This window comes from Nicotiana sylvestris, chromosome 11 (genome assembly GCF_000393655.2).
Source record: "Nicotiana sylvestris chromosome 11, ASM39365v2, whole genome shotgun sequence".
Lineage (NCBI taxonomy): Eukaryota > Viridiplantae > Streptophyta > Magnoliopsida > Solanales > Solanaceae > Nicotiana > Nicotiana sylvestris.
This window is the reverse complement of record NC_091067.1, coordinates 11193489-11204520: the sequence shown is the minus strand read 5'-3', so window position 1 is coordinate 11204520 and position 11032 is coordinate 11193489. Positions and strand designations below refer to the sequence as shown.

Genomic DNA, 11032 nt, shown 5'->3' with positions numbered 1-11032 from the left:
TTAAGGAAACAGGTGGAGAAACTAAGAGAGCAAATGATCATTGATCAAAGGAGAGTAAATGAACCAATGGACAAGCTCATCAAGGCCTTGGCCCCTTACTTTTTCTCCTGCCCAGTGATCCATGTCTTTCACTCCATCCAAATTTCCTTGAATTCTTATTTTCTTTTTATCCCTATATTTGATGACATTGGTACTTAGTCATTTAAATTTTCATATTATGTACTGTTGAAACTACTGTGCTTTTATTATAATTACTCCACTACGGGCAATCACTCTTTTTTGTGCACTGACATTCACTTGTTGTTCTTGTTATTGTTTATGTTGTGTTTCCCAAGTGACCTGAGTTAATGTTGTTGAACTTCTTTTTGGTTGTGCTTCTTCTATACTTATTCTTTTCGATGATGCCAAAAGGGGGAAGTTATAAAGGTGTCAACATGGGTGTGAAAGTTAGCTCTGCTTAGTAAAAGATAGATGTGCATGAAAGTTATATAGGTGTCAACATGGCGAGGAATAGAATCGAATTGATATATTGTGTTGTGCATGAAAGATGGCTATACTTCGTAGGGGGAACGTTGCTGATAATATGTTGATTATAGGTCTGATCCTCAGGGAAACATGTGAGGAATTTGGTTCTCAAGAGGAATAATAATTTTGGGTTTGTCATCATCAAAAAGGGGGAAATTGATCTAAGTTACACTATGTCATGTTTTGATGATGACAAACGTTCTCAACGAACTAGGTACAGACCAGATGTGATCAATGCATGTAAGGAATCTGATTCTCAGGGGGAATAATTCTGGGTTTGTCATTCATCAAAAAGGGAAAAATTGATAAGTTATGGTACTTTGAGTTTTGATGATTTGTCAAACAGTCTTGAGGAACCAGTTGTGATCAGCTCCTTAGGTTCGGTTCTCATGGGGAATATGACTGATTCGTAGGGGGAACAATGTGGAGATCTGGTTCTCAGGGGGAATATCAATTCTAAGTTTGTCATCATCAAAAAGGGGGAAATTGATAGGTTACAAGTACCTTGGGAATAAGTACTTTTACTTTATGTTTTGATGATCTAACAAACTTATCATCCAAAACCAGATAAGGAACCTGTTACACATTTACAAGACCTTGAGATCACAAAGTTCCAGGTTGGGATCCAGCGTGGGATATAACTCAACTCTTCAGAGTGGAAGGAATAGCTGAGGGAACATGTCCCTACTAGTTCCCGAGGAGATTGTATGAAGTCAAATCTCCAGTAGGAAAGTTGCTGCATGCATACGCTACTGCACAGGAACAGTGCAACAGTCAACTTTCTATGGAAGACTGTTTACCTACCTTGCTTGCATCATTGTAAGTGATGTCACACACGTATAAATACAATCAAGGAAGGTAAAACAACTTACTTCATGAGAGAACTGGATAAAGGACTTGAAGCATGCCTGGTACAATCATTCAAGTTAATCAACTCAAGATAATCTCGGCAGTGTGCCTTTAGATTCACAGGAACCAGATTAGGGACCTGATCCCTTGGTGTTCCCCTGACAGAAGTATAAGTCAATTGTACAGCGGAAAGCAACTGCAGAAAGTGACTGCCTGCAACTGTACACGCGACAGTGCAACAGTCACTTCCCATTGTGAAGAGGCATGTACTAACCAAGATTGGACATCACCCTTGTGAATTGACATCACTAAGGTGATGTCTTTTGTAGTATAAACCTGGTGTAAGGCACAAGACATTTTTGCCAAGACTTGCAAAATCAAAAAAAGAAAATATTCTCTCAAGTGCTAGCCACAACCTCTCTCTCAAGAACAAAGCTGCTGCAACCTCAAGGACCGGATCCAAGATTGAAGATATCTTAAGTCCTTAGGTTTATTGAGTCTTTGTTATTTGTTCTTCATTTGTAACTCCTACTTAGCTAGTTAGAAGCATTGTGTAGGAAACCCTTTGTAAATCATAAACCCTTGTGTTTGTGTCTTGGCTAGAGTTAGTTGAGTTGTGAAGACTTTGTAATAGAGTTATCAAAAAATGGCTAGTAATAGTGTTGTTACAAGTTAGTGAGTATAGCCTTTATAACTAGAGAGTCACAAAGTGGCTTGTGGTGAGAACATCACAAGTTAGTTAAAGTCTTTGTAACTAGGGAGTGACAAAAAGTGACTTATGGTAAGAGTACCACAAGTTAGTTTAGTTGAATATCTTTGTAATGGCGTTATTATAAAGTGGTCTGTAATAGGTGTTTACAAGTTAGTGAAGTTGAAAATCTACAAGTGTAGGTCGTGGTTTTTGTCCCCTTGAGTTAGGATTTTTTCACGTAAAAATCATATGTGTTCTTTATTTACTGCTGAGCTACTGTGGGAACAACTAGAGAACCTGATTCCCTATATTGGTTGGTTTTTACAGTCTATTGTTTACAGTGGGAACTAATAGAGAATCTGGTTCTCTATAGAGTCTGGTGGACGCTTAGTTTCTTACACTATCAATATACGCTTGGCCTTAATGAATGAAATTATATGTTGGCTACTATACGCATATATATAGACGTTCAATGTAACTATATATAAAGCACAACAATGTAATTAACTAGCATCAATATCTACTTATTATTTATATTTCATAATTAAATTGCTAATTATATCCTAAAATATAACAATTGGTATCAATTAACTAGTGGAACCATAGTAAACGTAATTTATGGTCGCTATCAATATCTACTTATTATATATATAGACGTTCAATATAACCAAATATAAAGCGCAACAATGTAATTAACTAGTATCAATATCTACTTATTATTTATATTTTATAGTTAAATTGCTAATTATATCCCAAAATATAACGATTGGTGTCAATTGACTAGTGGAACCATAGTAAACGTAATTATGGTCGCTATCAATATCTACTTATTATATATACTAGTTTAGTGATGACTATAGTTGCATAGTTATTTAAAATATAACTATAACTCACATGTAGTAATACTTTTTTGATATTGCATTATGATATTGTTATTTTTGTCATATGCTCGTATTAAAATTTAAAAGTAATAATTTACTTAATATAAAATATAATATAATAGTTAGTTGAGTCATATACTTTAATATCAAACATATTAAATTCTTATTTTTAAAATAAATCTTTATAGTCACAAAAGAGATGAAACATGATATAGTATGAGAACCATATTAAACTCTCAATTGTTTCGATAGATAATGAGTTTTATGATAATTAATAAATTATTAGATTAGTAAAGGACCAAATTTATATGGTTTTTTTGTCATCTTGATTCTATATACAATGTAATGGATACGAGTTTATAGTTGTATAAATTCTATATAATTAGTTACTTACACATGAATTAGATATATTCAATTTGTTCTTTATAAGTATAATTCAAACCTATGAGTAATACTTATTTTGTAAGAATTGCAATATAGTTATTTTTGTTATGGACTTAAATATTAACCATATTATAATATTAAGTTTATATAATCGGAAAACTTAGTTTTTGAAACTCTAAAATGAATATTAGTACTTATTTTAAAAATAAATGCTTAGATATATGAAATTGCTTTAAGTATTTATTAAAATAATTAAGTACCATATTAAAGTCTTCTATATGAATACTTATTTTAAAATAAGTGCTTAAATATAATAAATTATGCTAAATTCTTATTTAAAATAATAAAAGACCTAATATACATTGAATAAAGTATGAGCTTAACAAGTCAAGAAGTTACGCATTGATGCTATAAGTAAGTGTACACATAATCTATTTTTTTTCATTTTAATCTTTGTGTCGCACCCCAACCTTGGGAAGTGTGGCTGGCACCCGATGCCCGAAGGCCCGAGTGAACCAACCATGAGATATGATATGAAATATAATAACCTACATGCAGAAGAGCACAACACGACATATATATATATATATATATATATATATATATATATATATATATATATATATATGTATATATATATAACCTAGGGCAACAAGGCTGCAACCACAGTATAACAGCTATCTAGGAGGCCGATAGGGCCATACGAAAAATATATATATACAATGACCGCTAGTCTGCAAGCCTCTAAGAGTGTAAGACAATCTCAACAGGGCGGGACAAAGCCCCCGACATGCCCAAAACCACACATATACATCTGTAATAGTACCTATGGACTCAAAGTCAGCAACTCCGAAGAAGTGGAGTGCGAAACCCAACGCTGATCCTGGGGGTCCTACTGAGGAGGCACACCACTCTGTCTATTCGAACCTGTGGGCATGAACACAGCGCATAAAAATGCGTCAGTACGAAATATGTACTGAATATGTAGGGCGACAAGTGTAACATGAAAAATGTAATTAACAAGAGAAGAGACATAGAGATAATTTAAATTCTGAAACTAGCCTCGGTAGGAAACTAAAATTCAACATGGATATAAATGTATGCTCGTGACACCGTCGTTCACTATCGCTACTTATAATATATCACATTATATAATAATAAATCCCTCTGTGGGGCTATAATATCCATAACTTACCCGGCCATAATAAAGGCTCGGTAGAATTATACCCGGCCACGTGAAGCTCGGTAATCCCAACTGATCAGTGGTAACACAATATGTGTCATACCCGGCCGTCTATAGTGTAGCTCGGTAATGAAAGTAAATACATACATATACTATATCATGAATCATATAGGTGCAATGCGAAACCAACCTTAAAAGACATATTCTAAGAAGAGTCAAAGTGGCCTACCATCATTATTCCTCGACTATCATGGTTGTTGCTAATATTTAATTTTTTGTACTACGAGCCAATAAGTACTAAGAAAATGAGAGTTATGTATTATGAATACCTTTGAAGTAAGTGTTACTTATTCATGATTTATATGAACGTCGAAAGGAAAACGAATAAAAAGACTCTAGTTCTTTTAAAGCAAGGAACAAGGAAATCCGAGAATTCATAGATATCCTCTAGAGTAAGCAATCTATGAGAAAAGATCAGGTCTAAGCATCTTTATAAGTTGAAGGTGAAATAACTCGAATCCGACGAGACAATTCGATAAACGTTTATTCGAATTCTAGTCATGCCGAAAAGTATAGCGAAAGCCCTACATACCTTGTCGATGGAGTTATATACTGTTTCCAAGACCTCAAAAGCCTTAGGAATGATTTCCTACATAATACAAACCATTCAAAATCAAATTCAAGCTCATAGCTTAAATAATTCTTCATTTAGACATTTACGCGAACAACTTGTGGCCATGAATTTGTAGACTCTTTTGTAGATTAATTTCCCCCCAACACACCACCAAATTTTACTTTACTACATCTCCTCATCAACAGAATTCCATCCATGTCTTCACAGATCCAAACAACATAATAAAACCATATAGAATAGCTCCAACAATCAAGCCATATTAAGAGAGGTTTCTTAAAAAAAATCAAGAACATTTCTATAGAGGTTTCAACTATTTCTTAGGAATTCTTATGATAGAAGTTTACAAAGATCAAAGAGGAAGTTAAATCATACCTTATGTGACCAGAATTACTCAAAATTCGAAATTACTTCAAGGTGGAGTCTTGCTATGAAAAGTGAAACACCGAAGAATTCACGATTCCGAAGTTACCATGGTGTTCTCCATCTTGAGGATGACTAAATTGTTGTTATCATTGGCTAGATGGATGGGAGGAGTTTGAGAGGAAATCCCTTGTTATTAGGTTCTGTTTTGGAGAGGATAAAACGCAGGGGTTTCAGTTTTAAAGAATGACTTAAATAAATAAAAAAATAACTAAACCTGACTAAGCACATTGTTCCCGTAACAGTGTGCACCCCTGTACGAAAAGGTTAATATCTCTCTACTCCAAAGTCGTATTAATGAACGGTTTATTGCATTGGAAACTAGACTCATAGACCTTCGATTAGGTAGGTAGAACACACCATAACTCCCAGAATATTGAGAGAAAATCTCATCTAAATTTTATCCAAATTCCAGTGAAATTTAAACCCGTAACTTGCGGCGATCTTTGCCGAATTTTTAATCATAACTCAAATGACTTCCAATTTTAACGTATAACTATCGCATCATTTAAATATCTCATAGAAATTATCTTCCTATCGAATTAGCCCATTTACAGCATGATAACGCCGAATACACAAGGTGTAACATTCTCCCCTCCTTAAGAACATTCGTCCTCGAATGTTAACGGTTAACCTAACTTCTGAATTTTTTTAAAAAAAATTTCGCCAGAGGATCTATAAATAGGACTATCCAAAACCTGTCATCAGCCCAACATACATATCTAAGGCCACACAGGGCTACATATCATCATAATAACATTAACTTGACCTCACACGACCATTTACTTATACAATAATGATAATAAGAAGGTTAGCCGTAACTTAATTACCTCAGTTGTCACTGGTTGATATCTGTGCAACACCTGCCATATTTGTCTCAAGCATATCACCTGAAGACTCAAATAAATGAGGGTATCTGGACTTCATGTCCTCCTCGGCCTCCCATGTCATTTCCTCTACATTATTGCTCCTCCAAAGTACTTTTACTGAGGCTACCTCTTTAGTCCGTAGCTTACGGATTTGACGGTCAAGAATGGCAACAAGTATTTCTTCATATGACAAGTTCTCGGAAACTTCAATATCCTCAATAAGGCTTATGCAAGAAGGATCACCTAAGAATTTGCGAAGCATGGAAATGTGAAATACCGGATGGATTGTTTCTAATTTCGGTGGCAGGTCAAGTTTGTAGGCTACTCGCCCAATTCTCTGAACAATCTGATATGGCCCGACATATCTAGGGTTAAGTTTTCCCTTCTTGCCAAATCTCATTACACCCTTCATAGGCGACACTTTCAAGAATACCCAGTCTCCCACAGCAAATTCCAAGTCTCGACGTCGGTTATCTGAATATGATTTCTGTCAACTTTGAGCTGTACGCAACCTTTCCTAGATCAACTTTACCTTTTCTACAGCTTGTTGTACCAATTCGGGTCCTAGCAACTTTGTCTCGCCAACATCAAACCAGCCAATAGAAGATCTGCATTTCCTCCCATATAATGCCTCATAAGGTGCCATCTGAATACCGGCGTGATAACTGTTATTGTAGGCAAACTCAATAAGCGGTAAATGATCTTCCCAACTTCCCTTGAAGTCTAAGACACAAGCTCGCAACATATCTTCGAGTGTCTGAATAGTGCGTTCGGCTTGTCCGTCGGTCTGCGGATGAAATGTTGTACTAAGGTTAACAAGAGTACCCAAACCTTCTTGAAAAAACATCCAGAAATTAGTTGTAAATTTGGCACCTCTGTTAGATATAATAGAAAACAGAACTCCATGTAGCCGAACTATTTCCTTGATATACAGGCTCGCATAGTCTTCAGCTGAATAGATGGTCCTAACTGGGAGAAAGTGAGCTGATTTCATCAGCCTATCCACAATCACCCAAATAGAATTGAACTTACGGCGAGAATTGGGAAATATTGTAATGAAATCCATATTAATCGATTCCCATTTACAAGCTGGAATCTTAATATTTTGAAGTAGCCCTCCAGGTTTCTGGTGTTCAGCTTTAACCTGCTGGCAGTTGGGACACTGAGCCACAAATGTGGTTATATCTTTCTTCATGTCGTTCCACCAGTATATCTGACGAAGATCATGATACATTTTGGTTTAACCAGGATGAACTGAGTACCGAGACTGGTGCATATCTGTCATAATTTGCTTACGAAGCTCCCCAACATTAGGTACACACCATCGGCCTTTATATTTTAGAATTCCATTATCAGATTGCTCGAACAACTGCTTCTTCTGAAAAGGGATGCTCTCTTTAATCTTGACTAGCTCCGGATCCTCAAATTGACGCATTTCTACCTCAGCTACCAGTGATGACCCCGCAATATTTTGGACTACTACACCCTGGTCACCTGTATCATGTAGTTGCACACTCAGGTTAGCCAATCGATATATCTCCTTAGTCATTTTTAATTTCCCAACTTCTATATGCTTCAAGCTGCCCATGGATTTGCGACTCAACGCATCAACTACCACATTCGCCTTGCCTGGATGGTATAAAATATCCACATTATAGTCTTTCAGTAATTCAAGCCATCTCGTTTGTCTCAAGTTCAAGTCTTTCTGCTTAAATATATATTGTAAACTTTTGTGATCTGTATAGATATCCACATGAACACCATAAAGATAATGATGCCATATTTTCAAGGCAAATATAACAGCTGTTAACTCAATATCGTGAGTCGGATAATTGTATTCGTGCTTCCGCAACTGCCTCGAAGCATATGCAATAACTTTTCTATGCTGCATTAGAACACATCCCAATCCCACCCTGGATGCATCACAATATAACCTTCAGATCCCTCAGGAAGTGCTAGAACAGGTGTCGATGTTAAGCGTTTCTTCAACTCATGAAAGCTCCTTTCACATGCATCAGACCATTGGAACTTAACGACTTTGTGTGTCAATTTTGTCATGGGAGCAGCAATAGAAGAGAAGTTCTCAACAAATCTCCGATAATAACCAGCTAAGCCCAAGAAACTACGAACTTCCGTAGGAGTTGTGGGTCTAGGCCAATTTTGTACTGCTTCAATTTTCTGAACATCTACCTTAATACCTTCATCGGAAATGATATGCCCAAGGAAAGCCACTCAATTCAACCAAAATTCACATTTGGAGAATTTAGCTTATAATTTCTGATTTTTCAAAGTCTGCAACACCACACGCAAATGATCCTCATGTTCTGCTTCTAAATTGAGAATATACCAGAAATATCATCAATGAAAACAATTACAAATATATCTAGAAATGGCTTGAAAACCCGATTCATTAAATCCATATAAGCTGCTGGCGCATTAGTAAGACCAAAAGACATCACAAGGAATTCATAATGGCCATATCTAGTCCGGAAAGCCGTTTTCGGAATATCTCTCTCCTTAACTCGCAACTGGTGATAGCCGGATCGAAGGGCAATCTTTGAGAAATATTTGGCACCTTGCAACTGATCAAACAAATCATCAATTCTGGGTAAGGGGTACTTGTTCTTGATAGTTACTTTGTTGAGCTAACGATAGTCAATACACATTCTTAACGAACCATCCTTCTTACGAACAAACAACACTGGTGCACCCCAGGGAGATGTGTTGGGCCTGATAAAGCCCTTATTCAGAAGATCCTTCAACTGGGCTTTCAATTCTTTTAACTCAGCAGGAGCCATTCTGTATGGAGGAATAGATATTGGTTGAGTATCTGGAAGAATATCAATAGCAAAGTCGATTTCTCTTTCTGGAGGAAGACCAGGAAGTTCATCAGGAAATACATCGGGAAATTCATTCACGACGGGAACGGATTGAAGATTTGGAGATTTCACCTCCATATCATGCACTCGTACCAAATGATAGATGTACCCTTTCAAAATCATCCTTCGAGCTTTAAGGTAAGAAATAAACTTTCCCTTAGGCGCTGCAGCATCACCTTTCCATTCAATAATAGGCTCACTTGGAAAATTAAAACGAACAATCTTTGTCCAGCAATCTACATTGGCATAACAAGAAGCCAACCAATCCATACCCATAATGATATCAAAATCAACCATTTCTAGCTCATGCAAATCAGCTAACGTATGGCGGTCATGAATCTTCACATCACAACTTCGATATACCCGTCTAAATACAACAGACTCACCCATTGGCGTAGATACCTCAAATGACTTATGCAACAATTCAGGCTCTCTTTCCCATTTACTAGCAACAAAGGGGGAGATATACGACAATGTAGAACCAGGATCTATCAAGGCATACATATCGATAGAAAATACGGATAGTATACATGTAACCACGTCCGGAGATGACTCTAAATCCTGACGACTCGATAAAGCATATATGCGATTCTGACCTCCTGAACCAGAAATGCCAAATCTTCCCCTACCCCTGCCAGTTGGTGTCTGCATACTCTTCCTAGGAAGACGTACCGAAGAAGAAGAAGAAGAAGAAGAAGAAGACCCTGCAGATGTCGTCGGCTGAGCCATACCTCCACCTGTCATCGGACAATGTCTCATAATATGACCTGGCTGTCCACATGCATAACATGCATTAGAACCCTGGGTCCAAAATGATTTCGGCCACATCGATCACATCTAGGAAACTGAGGCCTCATATGACTGAACTTGCCTCTAAACTATGGACCTGGGTATGTGAACTCTAACCTGGACCAGAATAAGTTGTCTGATCATGTCGTTGTCCCTGAAACTGTGGCGGCGCACTGGCTACCGGATAAGATTGACGCCGGGGAAACTGTGGCCTAAATTCACCTCGAAACTCTCCTGTGTTACCTGTGAACCGTGCCCTCTTCTGCTGACCTCTATCATGCTCTCGATTGGCTCGTTGTTGCCTCTTGCGATCCTCTAGACCCTGTGCATATGCTTGAATATGGGAAATATCCATTCCTTGGTTTAGAGAAGCTGTAGTGCACTCATTTATCAAATGTGCCCCCAAACCACTAACAAACTGGTGTACCTGATCACTCATATCAGCAACAATCGTAGGAGCATACCTAGCCAAAGAGTTGAACTGCATGCTATATTCCCGAACGCTTATATTACCCTGTTCTAAGTGTAAGAACCTATCTCGTCGGGCTCTTCGAAGCTAGATTAGCAAATATTGCTGTAAAAATGCCTCAGAGAACTCCTTCCATGTCACTGGTGGCACATTAGGCCCCCGAGTCTGCTTCCAAGTCTCATACCATGTCACAGCAACATCACGTAGTCTAGAAGAAGTAAACTCCACTGACTCAATATTCGTGGCATGTATAATTTGTAAGGTCCGTTGCATAAGATCCATAAAATCCTGTGGGTCAGCATTAGGATCAACCCCTGTAAATACTGGAGGATCCAAGTTGATAAAGTCCCGAACTCTCGCACTCACGGACCTATCAGCAATACCGAGGGTCTGATGTTGGGCCCGGGAGGCCACTATTCGAGTCAGCAATTGTACAGAACTCCGCATGTCTAGGTCCTG

At 37.4% G+C, this 11032-nt stretch overlaps 1 protein-coding gene across 1 annotated transcript; it reads right to left on the bottom strand.

The window, feature by feature from the left end:
* Nucleotides 1-8326: 8326 nt before the first annotated feature.
* LOC138880739 (uncharacterized) lies at nt 8327-10591 on the bottom strand. Its single transcript, XM_070160912.1, has 3 exons — nt 10222-10591; nt 9114-10052; nt 8327-8634 (listed from the first exon to the last, which is right to left on the bottom strand). Exons 1-3 carry the CDS (start codon nt 10589-10591, stop codon nt 8327-8329), a joined length of 1617 nt encoding a protein of 538 aa, XP_070017013.1.
* Nucleotides 10592-11032: the final 441 nt, after the last annotated feature.

Coding starts and splice junctions, on each gene's coding strand:
- LOC138880739 (XM_070160912.1), bottom strand. CDS start 10,591: ATGCAGTTCAACTCTTTGGCTAGGTATGCTCCTACGATTGTTGCTGAT. Junction 10,053..10,221: donor GACAACTTATTCTGGTCCAG/GTTAGAGTTCAC, acceptor GTCCGATGACAG/GTGGAGGTATGGCTCAGCCG. Junction 8,635..9,113: donor GTTTGTTCGTAAGAAGGATG/GTTCGTTAAGAA, acceptor TTTCCGATGAAG/GTATTAAGGTAGATGTTCAG.